Below are 19,700 nucleotides of genomic sequence, written 5' to 3'. Positions count from 1 at the left end.
CTTAATTTTTCTGAAGTTCCATTTCTCAGTGCTCTTCTCCCTCACAGGATATAGAGAGTATTCTCAGGGATTGCAGAGGGTGTGTGGAAGTCCAATTGAAGGCATCTAGTCTTTGAGGAATAGAAAAGAATAGCAGAAATATTAGGCTTTGGAAGTATTTTTGTCACTGCGTAGTAACCAGGCAGAAAGCAATCCAAGTCCATATTACGTTGGCAGAAGTGACTGAGAGATATTTTTGTCATATCCTTTTCCTTAGAAGGCAGTCTAACACTTGTTATTCTTATATCTGATGGCTCTTGATTATTCATTCTGTATCATCAGAATTAGCATGAAGTGGTCAAGCTTCTTCACCAAAGGGATGGAATTCTTTTTGCAGAAATCTTGCAGGAGATTGTGAAAAAAGCTGCATTGTTTTCCCTGATGAAGCCCTGATACGTGCTTTGCAGGTGGTTTTTGCAGCAGTTTAGTTAAGCCTTCTACCTTACAAACAATATTCATCTGCTGAAGGGGCAACATAAAGTCGTAACATCTTGAAGAGGTCTTCATCTACCTTTCAGAAAAAAATAGGAAATGAAGATGAGACTTTTCAGGAAGATAAGAGTCTGCTAAACTTTCTGTAATTAAGTGTGAATATTTATCTAACTTAAGAGGTACTCATCTTAGAAAATAAGTAGGCAAGAAAATACAACTTATGAGCTGAAAAGCTACGTCTTTTTCATTTGATGCAAGGATGTGACTAAGATGGAACTGAGAGCAAACAAACCTCTTAAAGCTGTGTTTACATTTCTCAGTCAAGATTTTACTCTTTCCACTGAAGATCATGTTTTTTTGTCAGATTCAGAAGGATTTGGTCACTTGATCTAATGTTGGGAGAGCTCCAAGAATTTCAATTCTAGCTTTGCTGTCGCTTGCATATTAGATCTGTGGACTAGGTGAATATATAAGATAAAGCACTGTATAAAATCAGCAACTGCATCCCTGTTTTTTCTTGTATCAGCAATTCTAATTGCTGTACAATTAGCAGTGCTGAGAAGGTAGTTACTACCACTTGTAATAAGGTAAAAATGTTTTTGCCTTTGCTTTTCTTGCAGTGAAGGATCTTTTGGCTGCCTTATCCATACTGTTACTACCTTAGAAAATATTGCTCATACTTCTTTCTATCTAGTAGGCTATTCTTGCTTTTCCCAGGAAGCTTAAGAGGCTCTGGGGAGCCTAAGAGTTTTAAGCCTAAGAGTTCTGTGGAACAGTCCAGCCCAGCACATTTATTTAATTTCGTATTTCCCAACTCTGTTAGAGGTCCTTTAAGATACAGAACCATGTAGGAGTGTTGCAAACTATGAAAAAGATGATCTTGAGAAAATCAGAAACAAAGTCATTCCATAAAGAAACAAGTATCTAAAATGGCAATAGAAAGTGAAGTTCGTTATTAGAGCATTTTTTCAAAACCTCAGGATCTTTGTTTTCGTATTCATGATCTACTGAAGATAAAATTGTGAAGAGTTCTAGAGGTAATTTGTTCTTGTACACCTAGAAGCTATTTCAATAATCCACTTGCTTTTGTGCCTTCTACGTAAGTATTCAATTTATCACATCATTCTGTTCAAGTGAAGGAGTTACTGTGCTAACAAGGACAGACACTATTTCTACACCTGATACGCACTGCTCAGACATCTAAAAGTAAAGGTGTAGGTGGAATCTTAACTATACCCTTCACAAACCTCTGAGTCTTCAGTTGCTGTCTCAACTTTATTTGAAAAAAAGTGATAATGTAGTATTTCTTTTGTTAAAGTTAACAAAATTTGCCTAGTCTAGCTAAACAAATTTGTTAGGTGGTCTAGCTAAACAAAATTGCGTGTGTTCAGTAGTTTGTAAAGGTTTCAAAACGCCTCATCACCAGTTTAGGTGAGACCTCTTTCTACTGAGAACAGAATAGAATTGGCTTATGCCTTGGGAAAAGGAGGTGGGGAAGGCAAAGATGGGGAAATTAATGCTATTAGCCATTAATATTGCACCTTAAATTTTAGCTGGTGGTCCTTTACAAGTACAGAAGAACCCTTTTGCTTTGCAAAGAAAAATAGTTATTGTTGTCTGGGAAGAAGCTCTTTCTCGGTATTCTTGTGTCAGGAAGAAAATACAGAGTCTATCACATCACCAAAATGCATTTGGATTTAAAGGAATTCAGCTTTAAGTATAGCCTGCCTTTGGCTACGTCACAAGTGAAGTTGGAAGCCTGTTTTTCAATGAATGTTTGCATTCAATTCAAAAAAAAAAAAAAAAAAAAAAGAGAAGAAAATTCTCAAAAGTGAAAGTTGTAGTTCCTCATTCAAGAATCCCCTAGGACCGATTCAGAGCAATTGAGCTACTTCTGAACTCTAAGCACACACGTGCTATGTAGCGAAATACTGACTCTCCCAAGTGCATTACCAATACAATCTATATTGTCAGCTGTAAAACTGAGATTTAAAAAAACACACAGTGCTTCTTATCTGGAGCAGGTGTTAACTATCTGGGTAATTGGGACATTTTGCAAATCACATCCATCACGAGGCTTAGGTTTTTGGAACTGAAGAAAGAGGCTTGTTAGAGTGAAGTTGTGAAGTAAAGGATGCTTGAAAATGTTTGCAACCTGTTTGATTGGAGATCTTGAAGCTGCTGTTTCTTAGAAATTATTATTATCAATTGCAAGTGTAATTGCAGTGATTATCAGATGCTGCAAGTCGCATCACATATGTATAAAATGGTTCCAGAAAAGCTCCAATTCTTTAGAGTCTACTCTGACTACAGATTTTGTCATGTGAGATTCAAGGTGTAATAAAACCTCCTTTCAATTCTGGAGCGGATACGTCTGCTTTTCTCACAAACTTCCTTCTTTGAGCTATTCTTTCAGATAACTCCTACTCCATGCCAATCATTGTAAATGCTTGAGCTGAAAAATGCTTCAAAATAGTTTCTGAAGTTGGACTATGCTTTTGGTAAAGTTCTTCTTGAACATGGTCCTATGCTAAAATGTAGCATAGAGAGTAGAAGCCTGTTTTGTTTTCACTAGCTGAGGGGACAAGGGATAATTCCCATCTGTGAAGAATATCCAATTTACTAAGTGCATGGATGGACCTATTTCATCCATGTTGCATTTTTTACTCTGCAGAAATGAACTTTAAAGGTAACGTCACACATCGCAGTGAATTAAAATGTCAGTTCTTGAGAATTGCCCTTCATTACAGAAGGAATTCTAAATACTAGATGCAGCTCTGAACTAAGTCATTTATTTTCCTTCCTCCCCAGACCTTCCAAATTGCTCAGTAGTTCCTACTGCAGATTACAGACTGTAACCAGATCTATTCCAGTCTGTGCTGTATTAACTGGATTTTGACCACGCACAATCTTTAGCCAGAAATCAAGTAAAAAAAAAATCACTCCATGGTAATGTATTTCCTAAAAGTTAAATATCTGCTTTGCATAGTAAGTACATTATTACAAGTTACAAGCTGATCTAATGAGTGGGTTGTTGCTCCAGAGCCATCAGGATGTTTGAATACCATGGAAGTTCTGGGTAGTGCTCAAACCATAATCTAAGCATTGCTTCAGCGCTCCAAGAAGAAAATGAAATATTTCAATAAATCTAATGCATATTTACCCAACCAATATTAACAGACAGAGCTATATTTAGTGTTGTTTAAGATTGCATTGGGTTACACTTCCTCCATCCACCCACTCAGAAGTATAGAAATATAAAGTTAGAGGGAAGGACTTCTATATTCATTTCCACTTTCATACTGCCTATAATGTTGTTAGCACACTCCAAAGGCTTTCACTGCCATTTCTAAAAGATAAGACAGGAGCCTATCACTGTTAGATTCGCACTCAAACACAATCAAGTAAACTCTTCCTACTGGTAAGCAATGTAAGTTAACATGCATGAAATGTGTGCTGAACTTTGTTTGTATCTAATGTTTAAAACACAGGAGTGTTTTTTTGTTTTTCCCCCACCAAATGTGGAAGTGAAAGCCTTTCAGAGTGTGTTATCAACAGTGTTTAGGCAATGGAAAAGTGATGGAATACAGCAGTCTTTCCCCTCTTTATTTCTGTGCTTTTAAGGTTTGGGATGGATGTGTATATCCTGATGCAGTCATGATTGTCACTAAGTATAGTTTTTGTTTGTTAATTTCCTAGTTTGTATACAGCTTTGCTGTACTTCAGTGGATAGCTTCCCCAGTCAGGGAGAAGGGGAACTACATCTTCCTGGGAATCAGAAGGAGAACTGCACAACTGAAGCTAAATCCTGACTGTCGACCCTTCTGAAGGGTATGAAAGGCTATCAGATGCCTCAGAAAACGCAACCTGTTGAAAAGCTATGAAAGGCAGTACACCAGATACAATCTTCCATATCTGACAGTGAAGACATCATAGGAGTTCTCTCCTGTTGACAGGTTAAGAAACTTATCACTTCTTTTCTGATATACCTTAAATTCTCACAAGAACATCTGGAAACCTGAATACGGCTACATGTGGTAGCAACAGGATCTGTGCCGTTCATTTCTTCTTTAGGGTTTCCTATCCTTGATGAAATGTGCTATAAGCAAGTGTAGCAAATGCTACATTGCCTATCAGTTCTAGAAACTCTAGAATGAAATGCATTTTTACAAACTGGGTAAAGATACAAGCTGAGAATTGTCAGGTCTTCTCCAAAAAGGCCAGAGTAAGGCTGAGGACGTGGGAAAAGAATACCACAGTTCACATGCAGAGTTGCAGTTTACACAGGCAAACTATCAAATTATTTAAGTATAAAATGTGTTTGGTTCATGCCTTAGTTTGCACAGATGGTCTCAAATCCTCATATGCTGTTTGTGGTGGCAGGGCTTTAAAAAGCCTCTCAAATAGGAGCAAAGTATGGTGTTGCTGTAAATGTCACGTTTCTTTGTCTGTGGACCAGCAAAAGTCAGACGAGTGATTTTGAGGTTTAAGTTTGTGTTTAAGTAAAACTGTTGTTAGGCTTCCACATGTGGTGCATCCGTACATCACACCATATTGAGGGTAGCACAGCTAGGATACCTTTGATTTTTTTTTCTGTCCGAAAACCTCATCAGTACATATTACTATATTTTTTGGAGGGCAGACCCTAAAATCTGGAGACAGCTTAACACAGTGCTGTTCATTATAGTGCAGGTTCTTCCTGAGAGCAATAGCAACCTGTGTAAACTAGTATAAAGTTTACTTTATACACAGCTTGGAGTATATGGATTTAGTGTCAGTGTCAACAACGTAAGCCCATTAGAAATGAGATCTGAAGTGCTTCCTTCTTGACTCATATGGCAGCAGGTTTGTACTCATATGCCATCATCTGAAGTGGCTTTGCCTTACAAATATTTGCTAGGTCATTTAGAAAGCAGTTGTAAATTGAATCTGTAAACAGCATAACTGGATCACAAGTTACAGAGAAACCCCTGTGAACTAAAATTCCCAGCCTGGAGGAGGAGAATGTAGTAGTAGGAATACTCACAGCTTCCAGATAAGGTGGTGACTGTAATCTTGAGTTGCTAAAGGTAATAAGAGAGCTTGCAGGAGCAGAACACAATCACAGTGTAAGACTTTGTTGCTATCACAGGCATGTGGTGATTCATGTGTAGACACTTGTACACTATATGTGTGTTTTTGCATACCATAAGTGATTTATTTGTGGGAACCCAAAGAAGAGGAGCAAATTAATTTGGTATTGGCCAGTTCATGTACTAATTTAATACACTGCTGCTGAAGAGCTGCTCCCTAACCATGACTATATTGTAGTTAGATTCAGCATGCATGGTGATGTAATAAAATTCTGAACATTCGTTTTCATCTGTCTCAGCTCTTTAAAATCAAATATTATGAAGTGAATAAGCTTGATTAAAAGAAATAAAAAGGATGAAGTGCTTCGAAGAGACAGACAACCCTCTTGGAGCGTCAGAGCTGCAGGAATGCCATCTGTTTTAAAACAAACAAACAAAATACTTCAAAAGCGAGGGCCAGATTTGCTAAAGGACTGGGTATTACAATTCAATTTCAAATTAAATTTGAAAATTCAGTTTTTGATTCAAATTCAGTTTGATTTTCAGAAAGACTCAATGATAAGTCAAAACAGAGTTCAGTTCCAACAAACATGAAGGGATGCAATTGGGCATAAATTTTGGTGTTAGTTTCATTTTTAAAAGGATGGGCTCTGCATTAGCTCTTGGGCATAAAACCAATTTATAACATTTTTGAAAATGCTACTACAGTGCCCAGTAGCAGCCTAAAATCAACATAAATATTTAAAATCTTAAGGAAAGGGATAAAAAGAACAAGCAAACAAAAAGTTATTCTGGTTCTGGTATAGATCTTCAGTGTTGCCCCGAACATACATCAGTTTTCAGAGGACATGATGGGAAATGAAACTGGTGGTAAGGAGAACCATAAAATGTCAACTTGATTCTATATGAGGTGCAACTGTATAGACTAAGGGACAGGTAGAGAAACCTAGAGAATGCTGTAGAAACATGAACAGCATTTGAGAAGATGAATTCTTCTTTGAAGAAAGAAGAAGAAGGGGAAGAATTATTCTTCGCTTTTGAGCAAGATCATCAAAGGCAGAGACAGCAGAGTAATAAGTAGGTGCTGCGCAAATGAGCACATATCTTTTCCTACAGGTGTAGTCAAACTAAAACTCACTGCTGTAACTGAATTTAAAAACTTGAAATACACGAAGAGTTCGCACTTCCATGTACATCTGCTTTTGATTGCTGTTGGAGCAGGATGTTAAAATATTTTTCTTACATGTGATTGTAACAGTGATTTGGATTGAAAAATCTATGTGAACTGCTAAAAATGACATGGTTCTTGGAGTGTTTCTTTAAAATTGTTACCCTGTTAACCTGCTGTCATCAGACTCCTTTAAAAATTTCAGTCACCTTTAGAAGGCATAGATAAAAAAAAAATTACCGTACATCAGCTGCTCAGAAAGAATGTTTTAATATCTTTTACATTATAGCTAGTATGAGACATTTGCCTACATGAATGGCCAAGGCACCTATAATTTTTCAGGGAATAGCAGAACACTCGAACAGCTGGCAGAGCGAGATGTTCGTATGTCAGTCTTTAGTTTACACCATGAAATTTTTTCATCTTTTACTTTTATCATTTTTTTTAAAGTTATTAAACTGAAATCCCTTAACAGTGTTCATTTTATTTGAAAGATATAATCTTGAACATTCTTTATATTCACCACATTACTTGAGTTTTCAGCACATTTACAAGTCAGATGCCCATACTGTGGTAATAAGGTTAAAAAAAAATAAAATCATTCAAATCAATATTTAAATCATCACTTTTAGGATCTCACCTTACCACAGTCCTTTAGGGTGTTGCTCTGCCTCAAGTTTGCTTTTCTTCAAGGGGAAAAACAAAACAAAACACAGCAGCAATCTGTTTCAGTGGCTTACTATTTTATTGTGCAAGTAAATTTAATTGAAAGGAACACATGACTTATTTCTATAGTAATTATTCTAACGTAAGATGTCAGAGCTAGGAGTCCATGTGTAGTCTAGTTTGATTTCAAGAATAATCACTAAGAAAGGCTGTAAACATGGAGTTTAAAATAAAAAGTGCTGCTAGCACTTTTTCTTCAACGTTTTATTGTTCTCTTTATTATGTTTTATTGTTTTCTCCCCACTGGAGCTTAACTGAACTTGCAAAGTTCAGTGAAGATATTAAGTTCAAAGCAAGCTATTTTCTGATCTAGTTAATGTTTATTTTACAAATACAAGGCCTGTGATTTTCAACTGTCAATAGACTGCTAGTTGAAAAACCGTGCTGTACTATAGAGGGGTAGTTAAATGCGTTTAATTGGGACTTGTTCAGGAGTGAGGTGGTGACAGCACTTAACGCATGTCAAGCAGTGGGAAAGTTAAAAGTCTAATGACAGCTGGTCTTCTCTCAAGCCAGTCTCCTTGCATGAAGTACCTTACCAAAGGCTGTAGTAATCGTTGTGGTCTTTTAGCATGTTCTTGGGTAAGGATGGCTGAATTTGTGGTACAGCAGGGAAGTGAACAAGGTGCCTGTAATCATTTATGCAATAGCTTAGAAATTTGATCATTCACCCAAGACTTCTGGATTCATTTCCTTCTGAAAAAGTTCAAAGGCATATTTTGCCACTCTGAGGAGAGTGCTTTTATCCACCAGGCTTTTCATTGAAAAGATCAAAATTTTTAAGCCTGGAGGAAAAGAATTAAGATCTTCTGTGATTCTTCCCACTTGTTACTGTCCCATTGCTAGTACCCCTTGTTCTTGAATTCTCCCTACTATTCACCTCCTACAGGTCTAAATTGAAATATTTTAAGGTATATTTTTCTTTTAGTGATCAAAGTTAAAATACTTGCGGTCTGATGGCTAAGATGTGCTGATTTAGTTGGGTGCTACTGTGTAACTTTCTCTGATTACTAAAGAAGCTTGTTCTGAGAAGATGCTTTATAAGTAAATAATCCTCTTGTAAAAATTCTCATTTGGGAAGAGGGACTTAAGAGGTGATACTTTTCAAAAAGTGCAGCAAAGACAAGGGGTTTCTTAAAATATTATTGTACCAATCTTTGCAGTTGTACATGTGTTCCTTCAAAATATCACAGAATCACAGAATTTCTAGGTTGGAAGAGACCTCAAGATCATCGAGTCCAACCTCTGACCTAACACTAGCAGTCCCCACTAAACCATTTCCCTAAGCTCTACGTCTAAACGTCTTTTGAAGACTTCCAGGGATGGTGACTCCACCACTTCCCTGGGCAGCCTGTTCCAGTGCCTCACAACCCTTTCAGTGAAGAAGTTCTTCCTAACGTCTAACCTAAAACTCCCCTGGCTCAACTTAAGCCCATTCCCCCTCGTCCTGTCACCAGGCACGTGGGAGAACAGGCCAACCCCCACCTCGCTACAGCCTCCCTTGAGGTACCTATAGAGAGCCTATATGTTGCCCTAGACTCCAGAAAAGTTGCATTATGATCAGTGAAGCCAAGAGACATACCTGAGAGTTATTGAACCCCAGTGTTGGGTTTCTTATATTCCACTATTGCTATTTATTTAAGTTGCTCTCCTTTGGGAGGGTGAAGTTTGGCTATGGTGCCCTGTACCTCTAAGCGATGCAGAAAATTATAAAAGGGTTCATGTTGAATCTTGTCACTCTTAGTGAATGTTTCCCCTCAATCTAATGCAAATATGAAACCTCTCAATGCTAGAAAGCAGAAAAATGTAAGAAAAGGTTTTTTCTTTTCCAATTCCTGTTGAGTTTTATTTTGTGATAGCTTTTAAATTCGTACACTCTTTTTAGTTGAGGGCCACAAATCGCCTTTATGGAATTGCAGATTCTGTGGTAAAAGAGGCTGTTGATAAAACTAATGCACAGTATGGATTTACGAATTCATGCAGCTTGGCTGCCCAGATAAACAGGAAGGATAAAAGAAATGTCAACAGGTTGTTTTTTTTTTCACTGGGTAATTGTCCAGCCAGTGAATTGCCTGTAACTTTATGCTGGATGTGGTCTGTTTCTGTCTGTAGAGCTCCTTGCAAAGGATTTATTTGTCTGAGTTTGCTGTTACCAGTTCAGTGATAATGTCCTTATTAAATGGTTGATTTAAAAACGCAACCCTAGGCTCTTGTTTCTTTCAGTTACCCTTATGAAAGAAAGTGTTTCAGATCTTTGTGGTAGGTGTGTAACTGAACCAGTTTTATTTTTTTATTGCAAAAGGTTTTTTCCAGGGGCTGTTACTAGAAACTTTGTGCTGCTGATTAAGTACTCATTTGACTTGTATCTATTTGATGGGCTATGCAGTTAACCATATTACTGAACCATCTGTTGCTTTATCTTTTCACCAGGAAAGAACATATTATTTTGGGGAGTTCTTAGTTCTTGCAGTACGTTCTTTCTTTTCTCTGTTGCCTAATCTTGCCAAAATACAGTATTTGATGAACAGGTTTATGAACTTTTTTTTCCCCGTTTAGGGGGAAAGATCTTAGTAGTTCATTACCCGGAAAATAAGGGAAATACGGCATTCTCCTGCTGTCAAGGTATAATTAAGTTGCATGTTAGATATAGTGATAGTTCAGTTTGAACATGTTATGAATTACTTTGGGATAAACACTAACTGGTGATAATTAGGGTTTTGAATGTAAAGCTGTAAACTGATTTTTGCCTGTTGAGAAGTAATATTTCATTGTTTAATGTGTGGTGTTGAGCATAGGCATTAAATGGCTCAGGACAAGGAATTTATTTCTAATTTTTATTATAACCTTGACATGTCATTTCTCTTTTGCAGACAGTCATCGATGCCCATATCTTTCCAGCTCTAATAAATATTTTGCAAACAGCTGAATTTCGGACGAGGAAGGAAGCTGCATGGGCAATCACAAATGCAACATCTGGAGGCTCTGCTGAACAGATCAAGTATGAAATAGTACAAATGTTTCAATGAAATTGAGTGAATTAGTGTTTTTGCAAGAAACCAAGCTAGTAACATAGAAACTCAAAAATGTTTCTGTAAAGAGTTGGTACAGTTTTGACAGTCTGTATGTAAAATTCTGTATGCTTACAGAGTTTGTCTCCAGAGAGATGACATCTTTAGATTGAGTTATGAATGAGCCATTCATTCCTGTATGGAGAAATCAAGAATTTCAGCTGTAATACTTACTTCATTAATTGAACCATTCCTCTTATGTGGAAAAAAAGCAAACAAACCACAAATTAAACTTGTTAAACTTTTTCACAGTGGTTGTTACAGAGTGTAACAAAATGCAACCTAGAGAGTCATGGCTGAAAGACGTACTCCCAAGCCCCTAAGACAAGGGCTTCACGTTCATTGTTCTTTCTGTTTAACTTATACTAGTATATTATGCTTATATATAACTCTATACAAAGTTAATACTTTAAATTATAATTTAATATAGTTCAGCTGATAACATACATTATAAACTTATAAATTTATAAATAAAAGTTACAAAATTAGATGATTATTTCATTATCTTTCTACACATAGAAATGTGTAGACAGATAATATATTTTAAAGATATTTTCAGTCTTTCAGCAGAATTGACTGGATACATATAGATGTCTGTAATTTTTCCAGTTTCTGCAATCAAGTTGATATTTTATGTTTGTTTTGGTTCTTTATACTTCACACTAAATGTTTAAATGGCTATGTCGGTTCTACCTTTACAAACAATTAACTGTTGTCTATGTGGTGTTTTTCAGGTATTTAGTAGAATTGGGATGCATCAAACCACTCTGTGACCTCCTTACAGTAATGGACTCAAAGATTGTGCAAGTAGCACTGAATGGGCTGGAGAACATCCTGAGGCTTGGAGAGCAGGAATCCAAATGCAGTGGCACTGGCATTAATCCTTACTGCGCTCTTATTGAGGAAGCATATGGTATGAGCAAAACATCTGTGGATGGCAGGGATTAAAGCAGTGATCATGGATCTGTTAGAGTTTCAGAAGACCAGATTGTATTAATTTCCTTACCACTTTTACCTGAAAATTAACTGTTCTTCGACAAATCGTTTACCAGTGTGCTTTTCACATTACCTTTGTCTGTATGTAGTTGGAGATAGTGTGTGAATATTTTATTTCTTTCTTTTTCACATTGCAGAAACCTGGATGTCATTCAGCCCTAGTATCTTTTCTCTGCAGCAGATAAAAGTTCAGGAGCTCTGCTCTGTTTCTCAGGTTTCAGGCCTTTCCTTTCCCTTTCTGCTGCCCTGCAGAATTCTGCCAGCAGCAGCAAATTCTTGTTTTGGCTTTGCTTTGCTGTAGTTATGGCATGCACTGCCATCATTTAGTCCTGGTTCTGAGGTATGTCTACTCCTAAGGTTAGTTTCCTTGTTAACAGGCCTGGGGTCTTCTCAATTCGGTCTGGCCGTTTTCTGTCTGATGTGGTATCTCTCTCTTCACCTCAGCAGCTTTTCTCAGTAGAATTAAGTATCATTGAGAAAAGCACAATCTTATGTCAGAAAGGGTAAAACTATCTAGCAGTCTGTCTAGAAGTCTGAAGGTGGAGAGCCTGTAAATTGCTCACTGTTTAACACTCTTGCCTTGCTGTGGGATTTTTCCCTAAGGCATTGTTCAGGCAGTGACAGCTCCTCTCTTCTGTATAGCTCTTTTTTTTAAGAACAGAGGACACAGCAAGTATGCTTGCTCTCCACTTTATGAATCTTGATCCTCTGTCCTCTTTGCATACTGCTCTGATGGGACATTCTGTCTCTAAACTCACAGCTGCCCTTAAACTTTCAAAAATACTGAAATGACACACAATTCATATTTAATCTATATGGTTGTGGTGGTTTTACCCAGTTGGGCAGCTGAACTCCACCACAACTGCTCTCTCACTCCCACCCTTCGAAGGGAAAGGGGGAGAAAACAGAATGGAAAGGGCTCAATGGTTGAGATAAGGACAGGTTGATTGCTGAACATTTATCATCATGGGCAAAACAGACTCAGAATAAGGTGATTTATATAATTTATTGTCTATTACTAACAAACTAGAACAGTGAGAAACTAAAAACAGAATTTAACAAAAAGGTAGGGCGGACTATGGATGATGAGGTACAGGGCTTTGGCTCGATGAGCATACTCATATGCAACCAATGTCTTAATATTGCCTCAGTTTCTCTACTTTGTCATGTTTGTTTCTCTGTGATCTGCATTTATCCTACCCTTTCCCTGTCATTGGCTTTTTCCCTAAGCATATGTTAAGTCCTACATAATTCCAGAATTCTGTTCAAATCCAATTCTCTTCCCTCAACCTTAGCATAAGTCTTTTATCTCGGTATGCAATGTAGCTTGCATAGCGTTACGGTGAGAATTATTCTGTGGATTGGCTAAGTAGGTTTTGTGTCAGTTGTAATGTATTAATTGTTCATTGCCTTAAAAGTAGTAGTATCAGATGGAATTGTTTGTCTGGGTCTTTTTTTTTATTTAATATGAGTAGCCCTTAGTGAGATATCCTTAAATACTCTGAGGTTCAAGAGGATTTGTCTTGAGTAGTCCTGTAGAGGTAAAGTTGAAGGCAGTCATCTTAGACGTTTGTTAACGTAGTTGACTTGTTATGCTTGTTTCCGTGCTGCCCAGCACTGAAGCTTTAAGAAAAAATAAAAATGGGTTGTCAAGAGCAGTATAGGAGAGGATAGTAGCATGGAATATTGTTTCTTGATTAATATGTCACTTCCAGGAAAGAGCTGCATCAAAATAAGATTTTTTTTGGTGTCTGGTTCTAGTTTGTTTGTTTGATTTTCCATGAAAAGTAAGCGGGTATTCTAATTTGGAGATGTTTTAGGTTCTCGAATGAGGTGTGGCAGTTCCTAGCATAAAGGTTTCATTTATGGTTTGGGAAGCCTTGATTAGTGGCTGCTGCATTCAGAGAATTGGGACAGCACTGCTGCTTCTTGAGTGACTGTGGGGCCTCATATATTTCCAAGTGTTTTATGAATTGTATTCTGTCAGCACTTGCCCATGACTCCTACGACTTCACAGAATCACAGAATGGCCGTGGTTGGAAGGGACCTCTGAAGGTCATCTTATCCAGCCAATTGCCCAGGACCATGTCCAGGCAGCTTTTGAGTATTTACAGCATAGGGATTCCACAGCCTCTTTGGGCAACCTGTGCGGGTGCTCAGTCACTCTCACAGTAAAAAAAAAAAAAAAAAAAGTTTTCCTGGTGTTCACACAGAACCTTCTGGGTTTCAGTTTATGTCCATTACCTCTTCTCCTGTCACTAGGTATTGCTGAAAAGGGCCTGGCTTACTCTTCACAGAATCACAGAATTGTAGGGGTTGGAAGGGACCTCGAAAGACCATCGGGTCCATTCCCCTGCCAAAGCAAGTTCCTTAGAGCAGGCTGCCCAGGTGGGTGTCCAGATGGGCCTTGAATATCTCCAGAGAAGGAGACTCCACAACTTCCCTGGGCAGCCTGTTGCAGTGCTCCATCACCCTCACCGTGAAGAAGTTCTTTCAGATGCTGGTGCGGAACTTCCTGTGCTCCATCTTGTGGCCATTACCCCTTGTCCTGCCCCCACAAACTACTGAAAAGAGGTTGGCCACATCCCTCTGTCTCCCATCTCCTTTCAGATATTTACATATCTTAATAAGATGCTGGCCCCACCTGCTCCTGAGCCTTCTCTTCTATGGGCTAAGCAGTCCCACCTGTCTCAACTTCTCCTTATGGGATAGATGCTCCCTTCCTTTATTCATTTTTGTGTCCCTTTGTCTTCTGTCACGAGTTGCTGTGAGATCAGTAGTTCTCTTCACAGTACCATGATCTTAACTTGGGATAGCCTCTGATATGTATCCTATTTAACAAAAGCCACAGGTATAAACAGAACTTTTTATCAGTGTTGCAGAAACATCAATACAGTGCCAGATAATTGTTTCCTCTAGTATCCATGCACAGTAAAAGGAGTTGAACAAGAAAAGCTCTACAGTACCCCATGTACTAAAGATTTACTAGGGTGGCTACAACTTGGATTTCATTATAGCCTCATTCCTACATACCAAGGATAGTTCCGTTTGCCGTATTTTCTGACTATGAGGCTTGAGTTTGCCGACATGCTTAATGTGATTGTACAAGTTTAACTGCATTGTATACACCCATGATGTGTAGTAGGTAGTGGAGTCTCCATTGTTGGAGATTTTGAAGACATTACTAGACAAAGGCACAGCTAACTTAATCTGCTATTGCTAGTAGTGCTGCTCCGAGCTGCAAGTTGGACTAGATGATTACCAAAAATGACTTCTAACTTGCAGTTAAGTGACTGTATGGTCATGGTCCTTGTAAACAAAAGTGCTAAGAACACACTTTCAGGAAACATGGTTCTAAAACTCTATTCAGGAAAAGTCTTGAGGCCTATTTTTTCACACATTCATTGATTTATTAGATTTTTGGAGTGGGAGGGGAGAGGCAGACAAATTATGGAACATTGTGCATTTGCAAAGGAATTCTGTAGTTCAACCTGATTTTCCTTGGCTGTGGAGAGTGTGAGTGTTGTAAAGGTCTCCATAGTGGGATCTTTCTTTTCTGAAGGTGGGAGAGAATTGCCATGGAATGTGATGTTCACAACAGATTGAAATTGATCATGGCCATAATGCTTTTGCCAAGCTGTAACTTTCATGTGCTTCTTTTCTCTGCAGGCCTGGACAAGATTGAATTCCTCCAAAGCCATGAGAATCAAGAGATTTATCAGAAGGCCTTTGATCTGATTGAGCACTACTTTGGAACAGAGGATGAAGACAGCAGCATTGCCCCACAGGTGGATCTTGGCCAGCAACAGTACATCTTCCAGCAGTGTGAGGCTCCCATGGAAGGCTTCCAGCTCTGAGGTGCCCCCGTGCTGTGTGCTCCTCTACCTAGCCAATCCTGTTGTTGAGCCACAAGCCACCCGTGGAGTGATTCTCTCAATGTTTTCCATAATCCTGTTTGCGCTCATTCGCTTGCCTTGTGCACATGCTCTTACATACGTCCGGAAAACTCTTGGCTCCGTGGCAGGATGCCCCCTTCTTGGCAAGGGGTTGCCAGAATCACCCTTTTTCTCTAGATTCTGAATCTCTCCACTGTCATCTTTGTGGAGTTGAGGCACCTTTCTATACTTTGAGATATTCCCTACTCCTGTTACAGGAAAGTAATTCCTCCTCCACTAGCCCCCACACTCCTGGCATCCAAGGTAAGGCTGCCTTTCTCACGTATTTACTGCAGTGTGTGCCTGCAGCCCAGGGAGACATTCAGACTTTGAGAACATAGCTGAATTAATTTCCCATACTTTTTTTTTCTTTTTTTTCCCTGGATGCCTCTTGGATGGCTGTGTGAGATGTGTTAAATCTTCACATGCAGTGCATCTACTTTGCTATATGTGCCAGCTGGAGTTATTGGCATACAGAACGTTACAAATAATGGAATGAGTTCTCTGTCCCCTGCAACAACAGGCTCCAAATGGACGTGGTTTCTGATTCTTAAGAATACTGAACACACCTGGTCCTTCCCCTTCTCAACACTGAGCTCTCAAGCTGGATTGCAGACCACTGTGGAGATTTGTACACCTTCCCAGTCTTTCCTCTCCATCCACAAAAAAAAAAATCACCTGTGAATTTAAGTCACTCTTACCACACCCCCAGAAATGACTTTCCAAACCAGCTTCTAGAATGGAGAAACTACCCCCACTTTTTCTTGCCAGCACAGTATGATCTGGCCATGCCTACCTTAAAATCCAGCCCTTCCTGACTTCATATTTCAGAGTCTGGTCCTTGGTATTAGAATTATGGTTGGAAAAAATCCTATCTGCCTCTTTACATTTATACAGAGCTTGACTTGAACAGATTTCTCTTCTGAAAAATTACACTCTGAAAACAAAATCGTAATTTGTAAAACTTAGCGTAAGGAGTGTTAGATCTCCTTTGGTTTTCATGAAATGAGCTTCCTCTTCAACTCACGTGATAAGAGTCCTCGTGGTCAAGCCCTTTATTTAACAAATAAAATGACACTACATTCAAAAGATAGTAATGTTACACCCAGGTCTGCCTGCCCCTTTCATTTCATTTTTCCTTCTGCTGTTTACGGGACTTCAGGTGAATTAGCATGGAACACGTGGTTCCTACAGGTGACATCTATAAGGCATTGCTGACTGCATGACAGCTGTTATCCACAGCTGTAGACTGCTCTTCTGCTAGCAGCATGTTCTTGGCTCCGCAAGCTGCTTGGATCACAGACATCTGATGCAAAGGCCTGCCACTCCTCACTGAGTTCAGCTGACATTGACACCAAACTCGTCACACATCGGGAGGTGCCATGTGATTGAAAGTGGCAGTTCCATTTCTGTAAATGCAATGGATTCTCCAGGCTGTCTGCTCCCCCTGGCATCGGGCTATGTTCTTGCAAGCCATTTGGGACGTTTGGAACACACATTTGTCCAGTGTAAGCATTTCAAAAATGCCACTAACATCTGCAGCGTCGTGTACCTGTGGTAAATGTTAGTGGCAGAACTGTCTGCAAGATCCTCTTTATGACTCCTCTCAGTGACAAGCCACTGCAAAAGCAAAACCAGCCCATTGGATTCAGAGTTAAAAAAAAATAAATAAATAATAAAATAAAATAAAATAATGTCACTTGTCAAACTGCTGAAAGAAGCTAGGCAAAGGCCTGAACATCAGCTCTGTGTGACCATTATTTAAATACAGTCTTCAGTTCTGTCTGTGCTTCAGGATGGAGACTCTGACCTGTGTGGCCACTGCAGAAGCCACCTGCTGCCTCCCTAGCTAAGCCAGATGGCCTCCACCTTCCCTCTCCCAATTATTTTCTCTAGTGCTGCTTTGTGCTGAAGGAACATTTAGTTTACTGCACTTGATCTGTAAATGGACTTTGATTCTTTGTAATTTTAGGGGGTTAAATTTGGTGGTTAATTTAAAAACAAAAAAACCCTCAATGTTGCCTTTACATCACATATAAATAACTGTGTTTCTCTTTTCTTGAAGGGTGATAGAAGCACTGATTAGTAGCAAAATCTTGTTTTAGCTTTTGGATTTTTTTGTGCTGGATTTTTTTACGTGTAAATTTCCAATAACATGTCATTTCTATAAGATTTGTTTAAAATCATTTACCTCTTATTGGATGGTATAAAAATGCTACATATTTTGTAAACAAATCTGAGCAAAGTGTGTGTGCATATATTCTGTATATTCATATATGTATATTCTGTGTATATATACACTTGTGTGTATATATACATATATATACACACACACCTGTGTATATATATACACACAAATATGTAGGTGTGTATATATATACATATCTATATATCTATATATCTATATATATATATAAGTGTTTTCTCTTCCAGGCTAGTGAAAACAATGTGGTGCATTGGCGTTTCCCTCCCCTGCCCCCAAGAAAAAAAAAAAGACAGTTGCCTCTAAATGAGTGAATTAAAAAAGAGTCCATTTAAGCTGAATGGTGTGCCTTCCTGTGTAAGGAGCCTAGCCAGTGTTTGTTACTTTTGCAGTGGATATGTGAATTCAGAGCAGATAAGTATAAATCTTTAAACTTGGTATGTTTGTTTGAAGTGACAGGCTTGGTTTGACACAGGTAATATTGTTGTCATATATACTTAGACTGTGTAAAGCATTTGACTGGTACTGCGTAATATTTTGATTGAAAACTAAAACAATACAGAAGTCAACATGGCACACATTAAATGGATTAAAATGTGGCTAACTCATAGGTCTCAATTTAATTTTAAATGGTGCTTAATTGAGTGTATTTTCATCAGGATCTTCCAGCAACCAGTTCTTGTCCTTGCTTTACTTAGCCTTATTAATGACTTGAAAAGAAATACTACTTCTAACAAACGCTGCAAATTACATGAGTATGGAGGGGAGAAGACACATGAATTATGAAAGGAACAGTTTACTGATAGAGACTGATCAGAATTACTTGGTAAACCAAGGGCAATCAGACTGTTTGCATTTGATAGAGCCAAATGTGTGGTGTTACATTACCCATCTAATAAATGACATTCAGGCCACATGCGAAGGACTCTGTTTTGAAGGAAAAGTGCTCTGAAAAAATCTGAGGTTCATTATACATTATCACTTGAATACTGGTTACCTGACATGATTCTGTGTGGCTAGTGTAATTCTCATAGGTATAAAAAGAAATCTTTTAGTAGAAATGGGGAATTATGTGAACTTCATGTTCAGCTTTGTTGAAACTTTTTTTTTTTTACAGGAGCATTCTCAGTGTTGCTATTTTCACTTAAAAAGAGACACGAAACTGGGAGCAACAATAACTGTTAAAAGGTGTGAGGTTCAATTCAGATGAGAAACAAGGCGCTTTTTACCCTCAAGAATAACTGTTAGACTGATACGAGAATAACAAGTATTATGTTCGCTGTTAGAAACATTTCAACCAGTATTCTCTGCTTTCCTAAAGAGTATGTTGCAGTTCAGACGGAACTAACTCAGAGAATGCCTGTAGCCTCCTCCACAGTTTGCAGTGATCTATTCTTGTTTTGTGTACAGCTAGGAGGCAGCACCGTCTAATAAGCAGAGGATATGCCAGGAAACTGTTTGATATCTTTGGTCCTTCTCTTAGCTCTGCTATGCAGTGTATAATGCAAGAAAAGGGATTTCACATTTTTTCTGCTACCCTTACTGTATAAATGGAAGTTAATGCATTTGTTTCTGCTTGTGGAGACCCCATCTAGGCAACTTCCAGAAGCCTTGTGAGCTGCTAAGGTGAGAAGATGCGTGAAAACCAAGAATTTCTGAGTTGTTCTTGGAGCATCACTAAGGAACTGTCAGGTTTTAACAGTGACAAACTTTACATTGGGCATTAGGGCAAGGAAGATGCAGGATTGTCTGGTATTTTTATCTAGCCGTCCTGTCTGCAGACCTGTAATGTCTTTAAATGTTATGTGTTTGTTGGGGCAGCAAACAGAAATTTTAATTCTTTCTGTTGGTAAAGATCCCAGTAGAATGTTGCACACAGGGTTCTTCTTTTGGATTCAGGAAGATACAGAAGATAGTGGGGCAGAAAGTTAACAAAATTTCAGCAGCTAAGCCAGGACCAGTGTTTGGGGCTCCTGAGAATACACCACGGAGGCAAACAATCATTTACTGCCTAGAGACTTCAACCCATTCTTATATTTCTGTGTTGGTTCTTTGAAGCCA

The 19,700-nt window shown here is 38.5% G+C and overlaps 1 protein-coding gene across 1 annotated transcript in view; it reads left to right on the top strand.

The window, feature by feature from the left end:
* The window catches only part of KPNA1 (karyopherin subunit alpha 1), a 53,830-nt gene extending 35,275 nt beyond the window's left edge, over positions 1–18,555 (top strand). Inside the window, exons 12-14 of the mRNA XM_084501201.1 lie at positions 10,308–10,435; positions 11,240–11,418; positions 15,171–18,555. Coding sequence (XP_084357327.1) covers positions 10,308–10,435; positions 11,240–11,418; positions 15,171–15,358 — 495 coding nt within the window. The 3' untranslated portion in view covers positions 15,359–18,555. The remainder of the gene's footprint in view (positions 1–10,307; positions 10,436–11,239; positions 11,419–15,170) is intronic.
* The last annotated feature ends 1,145 nt before the right edge of the window (positions 18,556–19,700 follow it).

This window comes from Aythya ferina, assembly GCF_964211825.1.
Source record: "Aythya ferina genome assembly, chromosome: 1".
Lineage (NCBI taxonomy): Eukaryota > Metazoa > Chordata > Aves > Anseriformes > Anatidae > Aythya > Aythya ferina.
Note: the sequence above shows the minus strand (reverse complement) of the source record. Positions and strands in the feature narration are given on the sequence as shown.